The following is a 22,676-nucleotide window of genomic DNA, read 5'->3' as shown; positions in this document are numbered from 1 at the left end:
TTAGGCTAATTCATAAGAATGAGTTTGGAGGAAAAGATGCGACTAATCTTGCGATACTGGGAAGTGTAAAAATCGCTACACAACTGGATAAGCTACCTTGTAGGAATAAACAAACAATGGATAAAAACAGGTACATCCTGTCACAATTCATCGACTGCGTGTGATTTTGTAGTGCTAGCATATTCTGAATTGCTTCAATACATTTGTTTTATTATTAATACATATAATGTAAGCTACTAACAATATGTGCTAGGGGGCTTTGTACTAGGCAAATTGATTGTGAAAGATTTATAATCATGTTGATTGCAAGTGGCTGGTGTTAATTTCCCAACCCGTGGAGGAAGAAGAGATTTCGTTAATTAAATCAGGGAATCCCTTGCATAGGAAATGCAAGTGCGCAGCATTTGCAATTCGTGAAGGATATTAGATCGGTTTCAACATTGTGATCTGTGCCATGGCAGATTAGCAGTGAGATGAGGTACTATTTAATTAAAAATACTGAATATACTGGTGTAGCAGTGCTCAGTCTACTTTTTTCCTTTGAACTGAATAAATGCTCTTCGATGCATACTGTGTGAAAAAGCAAGCAAGCACCTTGGATTTGTAAAAAAAAAAAAAAAAAAAGTAGCCATTTTACGGTTCTAAAAATAAAGAACATTTACCTTAGTTTAATAATCATTCGTACTGTTTGTATTTAAATATTGATAAGTCTTTTTTTTTGTTGTTTGTGTGTGCTTATTGTTGTATGTGCGCGCTTTATGTATCGTTTTGATCTGGACCCACCTCCCGGTTAAAACAAATCTGCCGGCCAATCAGTCAATACAGTTTAATACGGTATAAACTCCAGTGGGTGTGGAGAAGGGATATATATTGATTATATTAATTATAGGCTATATGGAGGAGCCATTGGATTCAAACCCCATAGGCAACTTCGAAAACAATAATAATAATAATAAACTACTAAATACATCTGTGCCATAACGTACAACATTCTGAGTGATGTCACCACTATAATTAGACTGCCATTGGTCGAGAGCCACGCATCTCTGGGAGAAATCTTGACGCAACGCCCGAAGACGCGACTCACTGCAACGCGCTGGTGTGTCTCAGTCCATAGACATCCATTATATTAAAAACTGCTGGTGTGTCCCGGGCTTAAGCTGCCCCCTTCGAGAGTATGGAGTCAGGAAGTGCTAGAGAGAGAGAGCCTCTCACTGCAGGCTGAACAAGGCGCATCATCATCACAGAGTCAGAAAACAGCACGCACGTCTGAACAACTGTTACAGATGTTACAATAAGCAGATAGTGAAGTTATTTAGTGGGAGGCATATTTAAATGATACTATATACTTATGCAAAACCTGCAGCAGAAAGCCTGCCTTACACCCAGATGAACACTTCAAGAAGTATCATACACAGCAAAAACACACAGACCACTGAGCATTGCAAACAACTGCACATTGTATATAGTTTTTAGGTGATTGTTATTGCATATTTGTGCATTTTATATATTTATTTGTTTCCAAACCTCACCACATGTAAATAGTTTTAAATATGGATTTATATGTATTTTTTGTTTTTGCTGGTTACCTTTGTTAGAGGTATGTGAAGTAAAATGTTTTGTAGCTTTTCTAAAGTTAATTTATTGCCAGAATTTTGTTTTTTCACTTAAAAAAAAAAAATACTAATAACAAAATGTTTGCACTATTTTCAAATTTGAGGGTGTCCTTTGGAATAATACTGCTTTGTGCATTGCTTTTTGCAAAAAAGTGAAGTTATTTGAACTTGAACAACACATGGTCTGAAATGTTATTTTCTTCACAAAATTAAATTGGACCTGGGCAGCCTGACAGCTGCAAAATATTTGGACTGCAAAGGGTTAAAGAGTAAATCAGCTTAAAGAGTGCAAGATTGTCAAATAAATAAAAAATATAACCAGCATATAAATTCATTAGATCACATGGAAACTTACTAATCTTTACAAGTTAAATTATTCCAAATTAAGCCAGTTTATCAAAATGCCAGTACTGATGTGATATAGTACTATAAATATGAGAAGAACAGTATTAAAAGGCTATTTAAGTCAACCAGCTGAGAAGAGGCTTCCAACAAATATGCAACACCAAGCTCCAAGGTTTTGGTTCTCCATTAAATTCAAATTAGGATGTATTACTTTTTTTAGTTTAATAAAAATGACTAACATTCAACAAGCACTAGCACTACAACAGAGACAACAAAACAATGTTGATCACATCAATGCAGCTGAGAATGCAATTTTAAGTCTCTTCTCTAAAACGTTACCTTCTAAACATACTGCCTAGAAAGGGGTTCACATTTTTATGTACATCAACATACAGTTGAACTGGAATAAGCTACTTCAATTTCTCTGACTTCTATGTATTTGCTTTATGGCTTACTTAACTAATTTTCAATGTTTAGTTTGGCATTTTAGACAGATTTTTGTACAATCTGTGACTAAAGTTTTACATCTTCAGTTGGAATCTAAAATGTCTGACAACAGGAAGTACTTCAGAGACACCACTTGTTTCTATGGGCATCTTACAGTGACTTAAAAATGAAAGATTAAATGTTAAACATATTACATTTTACATCCTTGGAATGACATTTTAGACAGATTTAATTAGTAAATTATTAAATTTGCACTTTACAGTCTTATATACCCGAGTGCCAGATGAATCACAAAATAATGCTACTTTATTCACATTAAGAGGAGACTTTACAAGGTTTGCTAAACTTGAATTTTGGCATATGTTACTGTGGAAAAAAAAAGTTCAATCTGAGATGATCTAAGCCTACATGACGGTTCAATCTATTTTCCCAAGCTGATTTATTATTGAAATGGAAAAAAGATAAATCAGATCTGACTTAAAGTAATGAGGGTCTTTGAAAAACATACAGATTTTCCAAGCATTATAATCCTCTCAAGACAGGAATCATTTCTGCAAACCCCCAAAAAGTGACACTGAATACATAAAAATTAAATTACAACAATTATATCTTGGGATACTACCAAAGAAATGACAAACCTTATTTGCGCAGTTTATAGTATGTCTATTTTGGTCATATCAAGTCAACTTATTTTCACCATTGAAATTCCTACATTTTCAACCTCAAGAGTGCCAACCTGAAGCCCACAACTCCAAGCACGACAAGGTTCAAACATCCAGAACCAAGAGAAAGGACAGTCATTTAATTGGAAGAAGTAAGCGGTGAAATAAAAGTACAATAAGGTTTAGAATCTTAAAAAGGGATGACGTTTGGAAATCTAGGAATAGAAAAATATGTAAGCTTAATTCTTATGATGATGCAGGGCAGAGAGGGACTTAAAACAAAAACAAACCTAAGCTTAGGAAAGGATGTCTCATTAATCATGAAGCAAATGCTCCAGAAAGAGGAGGGTACAGAAAGGAAGTCGATAAGCAACCTAAAATAAGTGGTCCAATTACTTCTGCATTGCACTCATGTCTCAGCTGAGACTGACACTTTAGGTCCGAAAGGTGATGGCTGACACACAATTATCTTGTCTCTAATGAGGGATTAAATGCAAATGAGATTTGACTTCCTCCACCAAATTACTGACACACTGGACGATGTCACGGTGAGCCGAGTCTCCATAACTTGGCAGCTGTGATTTCAATCACCCTTCACAAGTTGCTTGGTGTCAATGGTGACCGTCGATATGCCACCATGTGTGTGCATTCAGAAATCTCTACTCTTAGGTCCACACCAATCCAACTGAAATCCCACAAATACAAATGTAACCAAATCAACTTTTCTCACAATAAAATGTTACTTATCCAGGATATGCACGCTTTTTACTTTACTTGGAATTTTATATTTAACAGACTTACTCATGCACAAGGTTAAACTTACTCATGTAAAGCAATATTAAAAGCAAAGCAACCCAAATATTTATGACAAAGGTTCTTAGTTCAATCAAAAAGGGACTAACAAAAAACTTGCACCTATTTTGTAAGTCCCATTTATGTTTCTTTTCACATTCATAAAATACATACTTTTTATTTGATTGTATCAAGTGTAACTAAAAATTATATACATGCCTTTAAAGTCTGTCACATCCATCTGTGGACACTGAGGTTAAATATTTGCCTGGTTCTCCTCTTACCTTAATGTTCACACCATGACCTCTCCTAACAGGTGTGCCCCAAGGCTCTGTCCTGGGCCCCCTGCTGTTCTCTGTCTACACATACTCTCTGGGCCCCATCATCACATCCCATGGATTATCCTACCATTTCTATGCAGATGATGCCCAGATCTTTTCCCTCTTCTGACCTCCACATGGATTGAGGAGTACCATTTTTCTTGCACATTTTTTCAACTTTCTTAATCTCTGCCTAAAGTGTCAGTATATTACAATAATTGTACCACTGCTATTGTGTATCAACAACACTGCTTTCCTTTACTCAGATGACTTATTTTTGTATAAATGTATGTTTTTCAAGCTTTCCATTTTGCCCTTAAGCTCTCAGTAAAGGTTAATAAGCCTGCACACAACCTTAGGTCAGTCTATTTTCAAATGTTAAGCTGCTTAAAATTTTTCATTTCTTTAATTGGTTGAAAAAGAGGTTTAAAAAAAAAAGTTTATTACATTTAAATCCCTACTTTATTATCTGGGGAAATTCAATATTTTTTGGTGGATACATTATTAAAAAGGTTTCATTATGAGGAAAACAAAATACAACTGCAAAAAAATGAATTGTGGGCTTTAGCTGTTACTTTATTTCTAAGATAGTTTTGACTCAATGTTATGTCTATTTATTTTGTGAAGCAAAGTATTATTTATTTTATGTACTGAAATAAGACGATACATTTATTTGAGACCTGTGCTCAGTTTCATTATATCAGCATAATTCCATTGCCCTCGAAATTCCCCATTTCCAATTTTGACTGTATAAAGAAAAGCAATATTACTGCCCAAATATATCCATCCGTAACTTTGTATTGTTTCTGGTCTGTATGTGAAAGATTAATATTATCAAGGCATTGCCCCATTTACCTCATTAAATTCAAACCAGAGAAATCACATATGCCAAGTTTCATCATGCTACACTACCCTCACTATAAAAGCCTGTTAGACCTGTCACTGTCTATAATACATTAGTTTGATACTGTCAATGCTCAGTAGAGTATCTAGAAGATTCCACTATGTGTAAATAATGTAACAGCATAAAATAATGAGCGTTCCCTTGTAATAATAGGGACTACTTGACCATGTGCCATTATCCATGTGTTTTCTACCCAGTCCCATTTAAAACATAACAGCCTTTCCCTTATGCTAGTACAAGGGGTGAAGGACAAGTTACAGTATCTGGTCAACAGCAATATAATGACTAAATAAAATAAAAACATAGATAAAGTTATAACATAGATGGTTCAAGTGGTGTGCATTTTTTGTTGCGTTCTCCTTTTATTAAAAAAAAAAAAAAAAAGCAAGACTCATCATTTCCATATCAGATACCTTATCAGATTTATGATCCTGTGTTCTTGTGAATTATTAAAATTCAATTTGGATGATTTATAAACATGAAAAGGTGCTGCTCCTTACTGGAATACTTTTAAGATCTTTTCCAGCACTGGTCGCAAGCAGGCTAACTCTTATAAACAGTTTTTATATACATAGTTCTGTTTAAATAACTGGCAATACATATGTGTTTGCATTGATATACCAAGGTATATAGTTTTATCATTATTATGATTATTATGTCTACATCCTTTTAAGATGTGTTTTAATTCTGAAAAAGTTTCATTTCAGAAATACCCAATCCAGTGAGTCCTGTAAGTCAATTGGAAGCTGTTATTGTTGAGATATAAGCAATTATATACTTATAAATCATCCAAATGGCAAAGGTTTGCAAAAGCAGAAAACTACAAATATCCTTAGATAATGCTTTTGATAGTGATCATATTTTTACTGTACCTTGCTGATCGGAAACTCTTTACCAGGTCATCAAGTGCTCTGTTGTTCCTGAGATCTGATTCAGTTGTAACCTGGAATGATAATCATTAAATTATTATTAATGAAAGAAATGTATGAAGTCTATGTGACAAGAAATTAACTCAAAGTATTTTTGGAATATTGGAGAGTTCTTCATAAAAATAAAGATGCCCAAGATCAGGGGTGTCAAACTCATTTCAACAAAATTCGCAACACTCTTACTTTAAATGAATTAGTTAGAATTATACTTAATCTTCAACACTTACGATTACTTAAAACACACATCTGACCTAATTGCTGCTCTGAGGGGGTTCATTTGTGGAGGAGACCTGACACCTTTTTTCCGTGAGTCTAGCTTGTCAATGTCTGGTGTAATGTCTTGTGCTGAAGCAATCTTCAGTATGGAGTGTACAGTGAGGGAAAAAAGTATTTGATCCCCTGCTGATTTTGTACGTTTGCCCAATGACAAAGAAATGATCAGTCTATAATTTTAATGTTAGGTGTATTACAGGTAACGAGCTGAGATTAGGAGCACTCTCTTAAAGGGAGTGCTCCTAATCTCAGCTCGTTACCTGTATAAAAGACACCTGTCCACAGAAGCAACCAATCAATCAGATTCCAAACTCTCCACCATGGCCAAGACCAAAGAGCTGTCCAAGGATGTCAGGGACAAGATTGTAGACCTACACATGGCTGGAATGGGCTACAAGACCATCGCCAAGCAGCTTGGTGAGAAGGTGACAACAGTTGGTGCGATTATTCGCAAATGGAAGAAACACAAAATAACTGTCAGTCTCCCTCGGTCTGGGGCTTCATGCAAGATCTCATCTCGTGGAGTTTCAATGATCATGAGAACGGTGAGGAATCAGCCCAGAACTACACGGGAGGATCTTGTTAATGACCTCAAGGCAGCTGGGACCATAGTCACCAAGAAAACAATTGGTAACACACTACGCCATGAAGGACTGAAATCCTGCAGCGCCCGCAAGGTCCCCCTGCTCAAGAAAGCACATGTACAGGCCCGTCTGAAGTTTGCCAATGAACATCTGAATGATTCAGAGGAGAACTGGGTGAAAGTGTTGTGGTCAGATGAGACCAAAATAAAGCTCTTTGGCATCAACTCAACTTGCCGTGTTTGGAGGAGGAGGAATGCTGCCTATGACCCCAAGAACACCATCCCCACCGTCAAACATGGAGGTGGAAACATTATGCTTTGGGGGTGTTTTTCTGCTAAGGGGACAGAACAATGCACCGCATCAAAGGGACGATGGACAGGGCCATGTACCGTCAAATCTTGGGTGAGAACCTCCTTCCCTCAGCCAGGGCATTGAAAATGGGTCGTGGATGGGTATTCCAGCATGACAATGACCCAAAACACACAGCCAAGGCAGTGGCTCAAGAAGAAGCACATTAAGGTCCTGGAGTGGCCTAGCCAGTCTCCAGACCTTAATCCCATAGAAAATCTGTGGAGGGAGCTGAAGGTTCGAGTTACCAATCGTCAGCCTCGAACCCTTAATGACTTGGAGAGGATCTGCAAAGAGGAGTGGGACAAAATCCCTCCTGAGATGTGTGCAAACCTGGTGGCCAACTACAAGAAACGTCTGACCTCTGTGATTGCCAACAAGGGTTTTGCCACCAAGTACTAAGTCGAAGGGGTCAAATACTTATTTCCCTCATTAACATGCAAATCAATTTATAACTTTTTTGAAATGTGTTTTTTTGGATTGTTTTGTTGTTATTCTGTCTCTCACTGTTAAAATACACCTACCATTCAAATTATAGACTGATCATTTCTTTGTCAGTGGGCAAACGTACAAAATCAGCAGGGGATCAAATACTTTTTTCCCTCACTGTAGATGCCTGTCATTCAGTCGTGATCTTTGGGGGGGATTTGTTGAGCTTCATCAGTGAAACAGCTGTTCGCACAGGTATGTGCTTCCACACACCGAGAGGACTTGTTGCAGCGTGCAGGCAGGTCTGTGGTACCGTGACTGGTTATAAGGGGTAAAACTCTGCAGCGCCAACGGAACTGAACTTCGCCTTCAGTGTGTCATTGCATTGCTACTCGATCAGTTCCATCTAGATGTGCTCTGGAGCAGTGTTCACATCAACACCAAACGGGTTGGAGAAAAGCTGGAAAATGAACTGCTGTTTGTAAAAATCTGAGAATCAGCACTCAAATTCTTTACACAACAAGTTCAGTTTATCAGCGAATCCAGCGCTTGAAATAGTGACGTTTGTGAGAGAGTTAGAGATGGCTTGGCAAGTCGGGAAATGGAAAAGGTTTCCTTGCTGCATTTGCTTCTCCCATAAAGGTAATTTAAGCTGAAATGCTTTACACTGTCATACATCTCTTATGACCCATTTACTGCCCTTTAGCTTCACGTTTAAGGTCTTAAAATGCTCAGTAACATCACATAGAAATGCAAGATCGCACAGCCAGCTATCATCGAGAGCTTGGATTGTCTCCTTTTGTTTTGCAGAAAAAGTCCGATTTCTCCCTGTTGCTCAAAACACATTACGAGTACTATGCCCCGACTCAGCCAGCGCACTTGTGTGTGATAAGGCAAATCACCACATTCAACATTAAGCTCCTCAAGGAATGCCTGGAATTGGTGGCGATTTAACCTCTACCCCTGATCAAATGTACAGTTTATGTCGCCTTGTGCATTACATGATCCATATTCAGCACCAGGGTTCATACAGCTTTTCAAAAGTCAAATCCAAGCACTTTTCATGTACTTTCAAGGTGCACGGTCAAAGCTTTTCCAGCACCTCGCAGCCTTGGTAAACTACACCTTCTCATCTAAAATGCACACTTTTCTGCATTGAACTAAGCACATTAAACTAAAATTTCACCACACTATTAGATGTTATTAAGATGTAACACCAAAAATGTTTCATGAGAACCTTCATGTACACTTGGCATTGCGTTGTTACCTGGCTTAAATCAGATTGATATTAAATCAATATAAATCAATCTTGCAATCAGTCAAAATTAGTGAACACCAGTACACTGTAACTTCAGTTTGAATTAAAGCTTTAGTGACAATCGTTTTAAACATGCAAACTTAAAATCAATACTTTTTTTTATTGAACTTCCATGTACATTCAACGAATGTAAAGTAGAGCATAACAAAGTTCTACAAGTCAATCCATGTATATTCAGTATGCTCACTTACTGTCAAAACATCATCATGTTTATTCTCTTCAAAACAACCAAGTATAAGTTCCTGTAACCTTAACCTAGTACACGTTGACGGTCTTTATGTTATGGAATCTCCCTCAGCTATAAATACTTTGCATTAGTATCTGCTAGTCTATGTTTTCTTGTTTTTTTTAAATGGAATTACACATTTTCATAATTGAATACGAATACTAAACCATCAACATGTCTACATATCGGCTATATATATATATATATATATATATATATATTTATTGTAAATACCTTGTACTGGACAAATTGTTTTGTTTCTGCTAGGGTTAAGCGATTAACTAATTTTATAAACTGTTTAGTTTGTTTTTGCTTGTGCCAGTGCTGAATGACACTCCTCCCCTGCGAAGGTATCGGCGTCTCTTTCTTGTTTTGTTGCGGTTGTTCTGAAAAAGCATATTCTATCGATCTATCTTTCTAGTAATTTAACTAATTAAATCAATGTTTATTGACTGTATTTCGTGTACAATGATCAATTGAATACACATATGCAACAGTTATTATATTATTCTGTCTCTTGGTTGAGGTTGTGCATGTCTGAAAAATAAAGGCTTATTCTGTCATATTCTAGTACTTTTATATGTTTATGTTGTCTAATTTACATTGATTATTGAAATACACAAGCACAATTATTATATGCTTGTAGAAAAACTATACACTGATTTTCTTTGGTCTTAATAATACACAAAGAAAAGTTAAGTAACTTAATTGAAACCTCACTCTCGACAGCGCGGGCAGAGTGCCGTGCGCGCATGTGACGCTGGTGCGCAGACGCATGACCGCGCACAGAAACAGGAGCTGTCCGCAGGGCTGGGTGATACGACTTCAAATCATACCTCGATATTTTTAGACGTCTGGGCGATACGCTATATATCTCGATATTTCTTGTTTTTATCGAATCATGCTACAAAATAAGACCAAAGACATTAAAGCTACAAGTATGTCTTTAATCATTAAATATGCAAAACTAACAAATACCGCATGCATGCGGTCATGGTAAATATATGCAGAATGCAACACATTACAGTGAGATTACTATTATGTGTAAAATGGTATAGATCCAGGTAGATTTACCACAGCCGGGTTTATAGTGGCGCATTTAACATCTGCTAGACAGAGACATTTCTCCTCTGACCGTCGCGTCTCGATTCTGCTTACCGGTACAACACGTGTTAATAATAAATATTTATATTATTAATAATAAAAACTACTTCACCATCTTAATGTAACTTTCTGCATCTGTTTGCAATGATTTCCAATTTATTAAAAGGCAAACAAACTTTATTATTCTTTAATTTTATACAAATTATACAAATTTATCTAAATTAGTGGGGGAGGGGGGTGCGATCGCATATGGGTGCTTGCAGATCGAGTTTAGAAACGTGCGTCTTCTGGTTATGTTGGTTATTCTGTGTCAGTTCACTCTCCTCCATGTCTGTCTGTGGGTCTGATGCACATTTCTTACCTGCATCCGACACGTGTGGAAAAACCGGGGAGAACGGAAAGCGTCCAAATGACCAAAAATATTGCCGTAAAAGAATGAGATTTGCGACACAACGAAATAAACGATAGAGCATAATATGAAACGATATACGTTTTTCTATCGTCACACGATATATACCGTCATATCGCACAGCCCGTCAGCATACCATCAAATACATGCCTACAGTGGCCATTCACGTCTAGAAATTATGGACAATTCCCTGCAGTTTACCTTATGTGGAGGATATAAAAAGGGTTTTTATTGCTCTAAAGTTCTAGCAGGTTCTGTGTTGATTGATAACTCAGCCGTTCAATTAAATCGCAAGGATTTCCTCAGTTGCTAGCCATTCAGAGGGGAGCATTTTTGGATGTAAGCGTGCTGAAAAAATAATACGTACGTTTTTTTTTTTTGTTGTTTTTTGTTTTTTTTAAGAAAACGTTTGCTGTTTTGTGGATTGTACTCAACTGTCATTCACAAGGTTTTGGTCTATTTACTGTTTTTTAAGAGACGGTTATGGGTGGACCCAGGCTGAACTAAGCGGCTTAACGGAGAACATGGCTAGAGGGAGAGAGGACTGCAGTTTTTTTTACAGAAGACTGTTTTTTGTGGTTGAAAACTAAGGACTGAGGATGGCACAGGTCCTGTCAGAACCGTGAGTCTTTACCAGAGAAGCTTTGTGAAGAGAAAAGTTAAGAAACAAAGTGAGTACGCACTTATTCAGCAAAGTGGATTTTAATAATTTTTTTAAGCACACTGGCCGAAAGGTCACTTATCGGCGTGCAATCTGTAATTGTACTGCAACGTTTAAAAGTCGTGTGCCGTTTATGCTCATCGGGGTTGCGCTCGGACAGATCGGTTAATGGAGGAGCTGCAGTACAACACGTCGGTATCACACTGCCAACCCTGTGACAATCCTCTGGCTCATCTTGGATCCTGGCTGGAAAACCTTTGAAGTAACTAAACGGTATCCTTACTGGTATTCTGTATTTTTTTGTGTGTTTCGAAAAAATGGTAATAATTAGAGGTACAGAAGATTCAGACGTTACTGCTTAGGCACTGTGAATTACAGAATTAAACCTGTGGTATGATTGTTTTGGTAATTGAGGAAAGTCAAGGTAATTATTATTATTTTTTTTCTGATAAACGAAACAATGTACTGTTTTGAAGAAAAAACTTACTGAAAGGTGAATGTCATTTTTGTATTGGTCTGTACAAGGATCATTAAGACTGGGAAAGGGAGTCAATTGTGTTACATTCGAAATCTCAACTAACCTTATTCTTCTATTTTGTGTAATTCAAGTAAAGTGCTATAATAAATACAGTGCATCCGGAAAGTGTTCACAGCGCTTCACTTTTTCTACATTGTGTTATGTTACAGCCTTATTCCAAAATGGATTAAATTCATTATTTTCCTCAAAATTCTACAAATAATACCCCATAATGACAACGTGAAAGAAGTTTGTTTGAAATCTTTGCAAATTTATTAAATATAAAAAACAAAAAAAGCACATGTACATAAGTATTCACAGCCTTTGTTCAATACTTTATTGAAGCACCTTTGGCACCAATTACAGCCTCAAGTGTTTTTGAGTATGATGCTACAAGCTTGGCACACCTATTTTTGGGCAGTTTCTCCCATTCTTCTTTGCAGGACCTCTCAAGCTCCATCAGGTTGGATGGGGAGCGTCGGTGCACAGCCATTTTCAGATCTCTCCAGAGATGTTCAATCGGGTTCAAGTCTGGGCTCTGGCTGGGCCACTCAAGGACATTCACAGAGTTGTCCTGTAGCCACTCTTTTGTTATCTTGGCTGTGTGCTTAGGGTCATTGTCCTGTTGGAAGATAAACCTTCTCCCCAATCTGAGGTCCAGAGCACTCTGGAGCAGGTTTTCATCAAGGATGTCTCTGTACATTGCTGCATTCATCTTTTCCTCGATCCTGACTAGTCTCCCAGTTCCTGCCGCTGAAAAACATCCCCACAGCATGATGCTGCCACCACCGTGCTTCACTGTAGGGATGGTATTGGCCAGGTGATGAGCGGTGCCTGGTTTCCTCCAGACATGACGCTTGTCATTCAGGCCAAAGAGTTCAATCTTTGTTTCATCAGACCAGAGAATTTTGTTTCTCATGGTCTGAGAGTCCTTCAGGTGCCTTTTGGCAAACTCCAGACGGGTTGTCATGTGCCTTTTACTGAGGAGTGGCTTCCGTCTGGCCACTCTACCATACAGGCCTGATTGGTGGAGTGCTGCAGAGATGGTTGTTCTTCTGGAAGGTTCTCCTCTCTCCACAGAGACACGCTGGAGCTCTGTCAGTGTGACCATCGGGTTCTTGGTCACCTCCCTGACTAAGGCCCTTCTACCCCGATCGCTCAGTTTGGCCGGGCGGCCAGCTCTAGGAAGAGTCCTGGTGGTTCCAAACTTCTTCCATTTACGGATGATGGAGGCCACTGTGCTCATTGGGACCTTCAATGCTGCAGACATTTTTCTGTACCCTTCCCCAGATCTGTGCCTCGATACAATCCTGTCTCGGAGGTCTACAGACAATTCCTTGGACTTCATGGCTTGGTTTGTGTTCTGACATGCACTGTTAACTGTGGGACCTTATATAGACAGGTGTGTGCCTTTCCAAATCATGTCCAATCAACTGAATTTACCACAGGTGGACTGTAATCAAGTTGTAGAAACATCTCAAGGATGATCAGCGGAAACAGGATGCACCTGAGCTCAATTTTGAGTGTCATGGCAAAGGCTGTGAATACTTATGTACATGTGCTTTTTTTGTTTTTTATTTTTAATACATTTGCAAAGATTTCAAACAAACCTCTTTCACATTGTCATTATGGGGTAGTGTTTGTAGAATTTTGAGAAAAATAATGAATTTAATCCATTTTGGCATAAGGCTGTAACATAACACAATGTGGAAAAAGTGAAGCGCTGTGAATACTTCCCGGATGCACTGTAGTCCAAGGAAGTTCAAATAGAGCTTTAAAGTGTAAATGTGTGCTTATCTCGGAGTAGGGGCGTCTCGACTATCCTGTAAGATTTGGGGAAGGGAGGGACTGCTGGTCTGAAAATCATCCTTTCTGTTCATGCCACTGTTGTCTAGTCAGGTGGTCACCGTGAGTATAAATCCTGACCTGAATCTTGCCAAATTCAAGAGTTTAAACTAACTGTTGTTCAATATATGCAGGATAGGCATATACTTATGCATAGACATACAGGTGTATAGAGACGAATTGTGTTGGGGGCGGGGACCAAGATCCTGTCGCACTCCATCCATCAGAGGTAAATAGTGGTAAGCGGACCCCTAAAAAGACGGGACAGCTAAATCACCCCGCCACACTTAGGCATAACTCCCCCATAGTGAAAACTTGAATCTTTTTCTTGTAAACCAGTAGCACAGTTTATATTCAATTTTATCGACAATTTTATGGCATAGAGCAATCAACTGTAGTTATATCTCAATGTTAATTCATTTAATCATATTGCCGATTTATTATGACAGTGATTAGCTAATTTTAAAATATATATATTCACAAAATTCCAGCACTTTCAATTACGTTATTCAAAATGCAAGCACTTTCACAACCTTGAAAATACCACGTTCAAATTCAAGCATTTTCAAGGATTTCAAGCACCCGTAGGAACACTGAGCACCTTCCCACACAATGCTTCCTGGTGTACAATGCAGTGATAAATTGTCCCGGGACACTGACCGTTTTTTTTAAATTTTTTTGCATCCTAGCAAGCAGACCTGTTTTCTCAGCAAACTGCGCAGGCGCTGCTCTGTGCTCAGACCCACTCATTTCTCCCACGGCAGCTTAACTCGGTTCACGCATCTCTCAATTTGCTGAATTCTGTCATTTGCTGCGGTGGAGCCGTGCATTAGCTACAACATCCAAAAGCTCTTCGTGAACATTTTGATCTGAATTTACCCCCCGGATAAAAACAGATAACTGGGCCGTGTTCGTTATGTCAGTGCTCTGTCAACAGCAGGCGAGTATGAAGTGAAATTACTTGCTTTACGGCTAGCTGGTCTGAGATTAGCAGCTAAATCATCTACTCTCTACATCTGCAAATGCTTTTTGTCTGGACACACTACATCGCTGACTTTAAAGCATACAGTTCTTCAAAAAAAAGCACCGTCAGAGAAACACCTTGACGTTTTTGCAATTTCTCGGGATACAGCAGCATCGCTCTCTGTTTTTGACCTTTTGAACATGGTTTGCTGTAGTTCAAGACTTGTTTTAATTCAGGCACTTTTTGCAGCCTTTTCTTTCTCCAAACATCCATACTTCTCTTTGTGTTTAGTCTCTTAGTGCTGCGGTAGATTTAACTCTTTCATCACGGCTAAACGTTCCTTACACCGAGGCATACAGCCTACAGGTTTTAAACTCTGCTCCACAAACAGATATTCCTACACCCGCCTTTCCTGAAACACTCTACCTTGTCGATTTTTCTTTTCTTGGACATTTTGAGCTCAGTTTATTGCAGATTGAACAGAAACGTGGAAAGTAATTCAGCTTATGATTGGCTGTTAAAACCCTACCTCGCGCCAATGACATTCGCAATGGCTGAAGGGATTTGTAGTTTTCACACACTATTTCCTCATTCACAAGCTGCTGTGGGCCTAATGATACACCACCTTTACAGGGGCCGTTTTAAAACCATTGGGGGGACGTATTCGGCCCGCGGGCCTTGAGACAAATGAGACATTAATATCAGCTGCAATTCCTGCATAGCACACCATATCAAATCTTCTTTCAATCTTGCATTAGGGAATATTAAATGCAATGCTAACGTTGATTTATGTGGAATGACAATCTCTTAGATGGTCAATGTGCAAACACTTGCTTGCAGGGTACATTCATTAATACAATTCTAAATAACCAGGCAAAAATGAGTGCACCTTTGAAAATGCTAAATTGCATAATTAACCAGTTTTTAATATAATTGGATATTGATTTTAAATTCTGCTTTGACTATGTAATCATTATAAGTTGATTACATTATGAATGATTAATAAAACCTGATAATATAAAATGTTTCTAATTACAAAAAATATCAAAGTGTTTAAAAACACATATTTGATGCTTCGTATTGTAAACACATATAACATAACACATACCAGTACCTCATCCATGATCTCAAATAATAGAACTTCAAGGGTTGGTTTCACAGACCCAAATTAGCAGTCAAGGACTACTTAATGTTATTCTAGGAAGAGCAGTCCTAGACTACTGCTAATCAAGGTGAATCACTGTGGATATCATGTGATGAACCTTCTTAGGTCCTGAGAAATTAACAAACCTTCAAACCATCGCAGACAGCCCTAAAAATAAATAAAACATTTCTGCGTGTAGACAGTGCTTCTCCAGATACCATGTATGTTAATTCTTTAAAACCTTTTCAGGCACACACACACAAATGTTTTCAAAAATGTTAATTCATTGAGATAAATGAGAGACAAATAATCAAACTAAGGTAAGCTTGGGGTCATTTTGGTTAGGGTCAAGGTCAATGGTCAGTTCTGAGGTGGTTTCTCCCTGTAGCCACTGTGAATTAAGGGGCTATTGCAGCACCGTAATCTGTGCTGTGCTCATTTAATCAGTTACTTCCATTAATTCTTTAGCTTTTTTTCATTTTTTGTGATAGACAAAAAAGCAGTTCTTGCTCTGGTTCATGCACAATCCCACATTGCACTCAGCAGATATCCATGTTGTCCAATGGGGCTACTTCTTAGTGCTACATTCAGTGCAGCATCTTGATTTGCTTTGCCGTGGCAGGTGAGCATTCCCAGACTGTTTTTCAACTGGTATAGGAGGTTTATACCGCAGGGCCCGAGACTGGCATGCTCTTCTCTCACCAGACAATCTTCTCTCCTCAATCTTTTGGACCTTGGCCCTGACCAAGTCACATTCATACTCTGCTCATTCTCATGACTGCCTTGTTCTCCGTCACTGCCCTGGTCACTCTACTGATCTCCATCACTGTCATCATATTAATCTATTCCGTGGTCTTCCTCAAACCTTTCCATATCCTCATCACTGCTACCACTTTTACAAGTTTACAAATCAGAGGAGGCCATTCAAACCATTGTACTCATCTCTTTCATTGCTTCCCCACATTGTTTGGATGGAGAAAGTGAGGAGTCCACATATACTCCTAGGTCTTTCTCATGCAGTACTTCATCTAGTTCTGTTCCTCCCATAGTGTAATTATAGTGGACATTTTTGTTACCTGCATGTATTACCTTGCACTTGTCCACATTGAATTTCATCTGCCAGATGTCAACTGAATATTATTTAAGTCCCTTTGAATAGCCTGTGCTGCCAAGATTGTATCTGCTGAGCCAAGTTTGCTAATTATCCCATAGTCCAGATCATTAATATAGGTTAGAAAAAGCAAAGGCCCTAGTATTGATCCCCCTGGAACCCCACTAACAACCTCAGTGCAGTTAGAAGCAACTCCTCTAATCGACAGCCTCTGTTTCACTGTCACTACATGATGAATAATCTGTTGGAATGTTGGAATTAGTCTTGCTACCTCCTCAGCACTTATTTTATTATTTATTATGTATATGTATGAAACTGAAATAACATTTGAAGTGCAGATATATACTGTTATATCCCTAATTCTACATACAGGAAATTAGCTAATAAAAATTGGGTTCTACATGCATGGTGGTTACTGTGTAAAACCACCTGGTTTTCACCTTATAAAATTGTTATATTTTTATTGTTCACATTATATTTGGTAAAGTCCTAATCTGGAGTATGTTATCTATAATGCAAATGATAAATACATGTATAAAAACCAACCTGGATCAAGTGGTAAGCATTTTTTAAGGAGCACCCTCACCATGTATGGGGACTCAACTTCCCAGAGGCTCTAAAGGGATTTTATCACTTCCTGTGTGCTACATCTTTTACTCTCCCCTTGAGTACAGTACACATTAGTATAAAATGCAATAGTTCCCTCTTTAAACAACAATGCTAATTAAGGAGAGAGAACAGAATATGTGGTTTCACCCAGTAACCACTGTGCCTGAAAGGGTTAAGAACAAGAAAGCCTTATGTCTGTTTATCTTGAAATGACAAACATAGGCAGCACTGTGGAGTAGTGGTTAGGGACTCATGACTAGAAGGTTGTGGGTTCAAATCCCAGGTGGGCAGTGCTGTTGTACCCTTGAGCAAGGTGCTTCACTTAGATTGCTCCAGTAAAATGCCCAGCTGTATAAATGGGTACAAATGTAAGTCGCCCTGGATAAGAGCATCAGCCAAATGACAATAATAATAATAATAATAATAATAATAATAAATAATAATAGGGAAATATATTTATAATATACAGTAAATCTATCTTGCTGTATTTCTTATTTTAATGGGACACTTGTTGTTTACCAATAATGAGAATGTAACATGTCAAATTAGCACACATGGCTACATTTTCATTGAAATCAGAATGTCACTGCATACACAGATTATAGCACTTACAATTTGTGAGTGCTTACAAAAACAAATTTGGGGAAAGAAAGAAGAAAAAAAATCACATACTTACCAAATTACATACTGGACACTGCAATTTGTAGGACAGAAATTTCCGTATGCACAGAGAACAAACTAAAAATAAATTAAAAAAACATTACCATAACATAGTGTAAGACTTTTTTTTAAATTGAATGTTTTCTGCTGCAGCATGATCAAATAATTGATTTGACCCTTTCCCTCCTGAGTTTGTATGTTAGACACAAACACATGTCCTTCCTTCTACACAATCTTGCCTTAGGCTATATGCTCAATGACACATTTTCAATAAAATTAATGAAAACCTTGAACTGCAATAATATCAAACTATGGCACTTTCTACAAAATAAATACATACATTCCAGATTTAACGTGCAGGCTACTTACAGTTGTGGGAACAGTGCTGAGCCATCATTGAAATATTCAGGTAATCAAAGCAGATTGGACACCTAAGCAAGGTGTCCATGTTCTAAAAAGGAAAGTAAATCATATTAATCGTGCATGTCACACCATGCAATACGTAAAAGGTTACAGGAACGTGTAATTCATATTTAATCTCACATAATTATGGCTGAGCAATACACTAAATGGAATACAATGGGCAAAAGGACGATTCATATTTTTTCATTACACGTAGATATTTAAAACAGATTTAAAATGTGATGTGCAGGTTCTTCACACACCATCTTGCAAATTGGATATCAATAGACTCCAACTAAACTGGCACCTTAACTGGTCGGCTTTATTCAACTGCAAATTGACTCTGGATAAATGCATAGGCTTGGAGCAGTGGTGGCGGTATGCACAGGAGTATGCATTAATCCGGAGCAAGTTATATATCAAATATACTACAAAGTCGATAAGTCTACGCGTACATGACTCGTCTAGATCAGATTAATCGCCAGTACAATGCACAGAGGGCTGCGACAAAAGCCTAACATTATGAATCAGGAACTGCGGGCCATTTTGCTTACAAGCTCGGCACTGAAGGCGTCCGCGTCTCGCCGCTCTCCATGTGGCTTCTTGAACCTTATATTATTGCGTGCTTTCCATCTTTCAAGCCACCCACCGGAGGCTTTAAAATCAGTCATTCCGAGTCCATGTGCCAACTGACCGGCTTTCTCCATCAGCAGTGGCCCACTCACTGGCATCTGCCCCCTTCTAGCTTGACTAAACCAATTCAGCAAAGACGTCTCCACATCCTCTGCTCTACCTGCTCGTCTGCGCTTCCGCTCGGGATTGGAATTATTTCTCCAACAATCCAGGATCTTCTCCTTGTTTTTGTGTATTCTCGAAATTGCGCTCTGATTAACCCCTAAGCTGGAAGCAATGGACGTCTGGCTTTCCTTGGCATCTAGCCTTTTCAACACATCGACACGCTCAGCTAATGTCAGCGTTTTACAGGTTCTCTTAGCCATTTTCCTTATACTGTATTTCCCGCTATTGAATGACTAAGTAAGCGGGAATTGCTGAATTCAAAATGAACTTTATTGGCAAGACAAATACAATTGGGAAACCAAGGTCACTATGGCATCGACACTGACATTATAGCCTATAACAATCAAAAAATAAAAAGTAAAGAAATAGTACTAATATCGTTACTACTACCACTAATAATTATAATAAGAATAAATCCCTCTTTATCCTATACAAGCGCACAGAATATTGACAATACTGTAGTGGACAGTATGTTATGCATTTATCAGACGTAAAATGCATTGTGCATTAGTCAATGAGTCCACGTAGCTTTTATGCACTAATCCAAAATATGCATTACTGAAGCATGTTTCCATTGTAAAAACAATGCATTTCAAAGCGGGACCAGCTGCTTGCGATGCATTTATCCGATATGCAATTCTAAGGAGTGGATTGTATCTCTAGCAAAAAAACCATATGCATTTACAGTCATGCTGTACGTTTGTTGTAGGTTTACCAGTCTGGAAAGCGCGCTATACAAATACACATTGATTAATTTAACCGAATCATGCTTCAATCAAAAACAATGCTTTTTAAAAACGGCACCAGCTGCTTGCTTGTTTGTTTTGCGATTATCTAATATGCAATTCTAAAGTGTGGACTCTTATCTGTGAACCTAATGAGTCCAACCTTAATTGAGCTTCTCATTATAATCGTATTGCCTATTAGTATTGTTACTGCTGCTGTTCTTGTTGTTTGACAATCTATTCCCGCAAAACACATTCAACGTCGTTTTCAATTACACACAAATACCGTACATGTTCAACACAAAGGCTGTATGCACACCATCTGCTAGCACTTACTTTAAGATGAGTCAGGATTGGAGGAATGTCCGGTTCAATAAAGAACTGTGACATTGTAGAAGCGGTTAATATTTACAAATATTTTCTCTTTCGGGTTTGTTTTTAAATAATACTAATCCCAGAAAGAACTTTTCAACCCGGTACATTTATTCAACACTCCCGCGCACTGAAGTGACGTACGACGTATGATTGAGAATCACTTCCGCCGTAACAACTAACACTTCCGTTCGCTTCTGTATTGCGTCTTGTGTGTAGTCAATCCGCAGTGGGCGTTAGACGAATTGTAAATGTGTGTGTGTGTGTGTTTTTAAGATACCCAGTCCGTTTTCCATACGACCACTTAATTGTAATGTATATCGAAACAAAAAGGGCATGTATGCAAGTTAAAAGATTAACGGGGAATTGATAATGTGTCAGGTGCTCTGCCCTTTTTTGCCACCGGACACTTTTTTCCGCGTTATTCAGACAGGCAGTCATAGTCTGGCATTACATCGACCCTGAGCCATTTGAAGGAAAAAATATTGTTTCCATCTATACGGAATTAGACTTGTTTCAACGCCTGTAGGATTTACATATGCATGTAAAGTTTTATATTCTGTGTGTACATAAATCATTGTTTTTCCTTGTAACTCATCCAGAAACATACCATGCACATAATATTGGAGAACACTTTGTTTAGAAGCAGTGTAAGTATTAAAGAGAGAGGACATCCCAGCACAAGACAAAAGAAAAAAAAGCTCCTGGTGTTGAATGTCATTTTCCTGTCATCTGTTTTGACTGAAACAAGCAATTGATCATATGACATTTTGTTTTATAGGACTTACTGAAGATACATATATAATCTTAACATACATACATGAAAGGGCCAGGTTCCAGATTTAAAGCTTATATTTAAATATTTAAGCCGCACACAAATGTTCATATTTTCTCAGTTTAGTGTTCAAATAATTCCATAATAATAAAAGATCAAATGTAAATAATATGATACCCCTTATTTTGTAATGTTTATCTCTCAGTTGGTGTTTTGTTTTACCTCATTGCCAACCCCTCTCCTGGACATAGTGTCATGTTTGGAAATCACTTTGCTTTTCACATAGAGCTAAAGGAAATGTTTGTTTTTTAGTTACAAACTGGAGCTGTGAAGGTTTCTTTGTCTCTCCTGTTTCTGATTTCTGATCTGTTCCTCTCATTTGGCAGGGGGCAAATTACAAATAAATAGAAAATCTCCCATGGACAAAGTCATGCATCACCATCATTTGTTAATTAATTAAAGTAAATTTGAAAGTGAATTGCATTTTTTGTTTGGCTACAAATCACCACCATCATATATTATTCCACAACTCTGAAGAATATAAACTCTGCAACTAATATAACCTTTTTGGAAAATAACAGTTTTTTGTGAATTGTTTATCTTAACTTCACTCACCTTGGTTCACATAATAAGATACTTTTTATAGATTACTTCAGCCCAGGAAGATAACTATGTCATAAAGAAATATACCATTATAATTAAAGTGGTATGGAAGACACAAATTAAATGCTCTGATTCAGAAATTAGAGTAAGAACTTGGCATCCATTTGTTTAATAGGAATTTGTGACAAAGCATTTATTGGTGAATTTCAAAAGATACACATGTATAACACAGTTTATATACTCTGTCTAATGACTTTCCATTGATTTGAGCCTACACAGCTTTTGGTTTCCCATAATTCTATAATTGTTTCCCTTGTTGAGAAGTTAAAATGCCAATCAGTAGAACAAATGCTGCAGTTTAATTAATAGTGTGTGTAGTAGACATGATCTTTTTATTTCCCCTGTTTGATTGTAACAGCTAGATGTATCATTTATACACAGATATATGGAAAGCCAATTCATTTATTGAAAAATTCTAAAGGTGTTGAATTAACAGTTTTGTTGAAATTATGCTGTTTGTGTTTCAGGGAGCACGCGGTAAATTGCATTTATACCGGAGATATTCGGTGCGGATATTCGATTTATATTATTAAAAGGGAGAGGTTGTGAAATTAAAAGATTTGAACATATGATATAAAGAAATGTTAAATAGCATTATTTGTAAAGTAATGCATTTCAAATGCTATTGAATGTATTTTTGGCAATATTATCTTTAAAAAGAAAAATACTATTTGTAACTTTTCCAGGATCTCCCCATCTCTTAACTCAAGTGAAGTGCAGTGTT

General features: G+C 37.7%; 1 protein-coding gene across 6 annotated transcripts in view; it reads right to left on the bottom strand.

Moving 5' to 3' along the window:
* The window catches only part of rad18 (RAD18 E3 ubiquitin protein ligase), a 66,842-nt gene extending 46,172 nt beyond the window's left edge, over nt 1-20,670 (bottom strand). For 2 of the 6 annotated variants that reach the window (XR_010811602.1, XM_066698093.1), the window contains exons 1-4: nt 19,174-19,746; nt 18,587-18,668; nt 18,234-18,295; nt 5,959-6,029 (exon numbers count right to left, since the gene is read on the bottom strand). Coding sequence is in view for 5 of the 6 variants with exons in the window: in XM_066698093.1 (XP_066554190.1) it covers nt 5,959-6,029; nt 18,234-18,295; nt 18,587-18,668; nt 19,174-19,617 (659 nt within the window). In the remaining variant the exon portion in view is untranslated. Of the gene's footprint in view, nt 1-5,958; nt 6,030-18,233; nt 18,296-18,586; nt 18,669-19,173; nt 19,747-20,478 lie in introns of those variants that run through there. The other 4 variants (XM_066698094.1, XM_066698091.1, XM_066698092.1 and 1 more) reach the window with 4 other exon arrangements.
* Between the last annotated feature and the right edge of the window lie 2,006 nt (nt 20,671-22,676).

Source organism: Amia ocellicauda, chromosome 3 (genome assembly GCF_036373705.1).
Source record: "Amia ocellicauda isolate fAmiCal2 chromosome 3, fAmiCal2.hap1, whole genome shotgun sequence".
Lineage (NCBI taxonomy): Eukaryota > Metazoa > Chordata > Actinopteri > Amiiformes > Amiidae > Amia > Amia ocellicauda.
The sequence above is the reverse complement of the archived record's forward strand: the minus strand, read 5'-3'. Positions and strand labels throughout refer to the sequence as shown.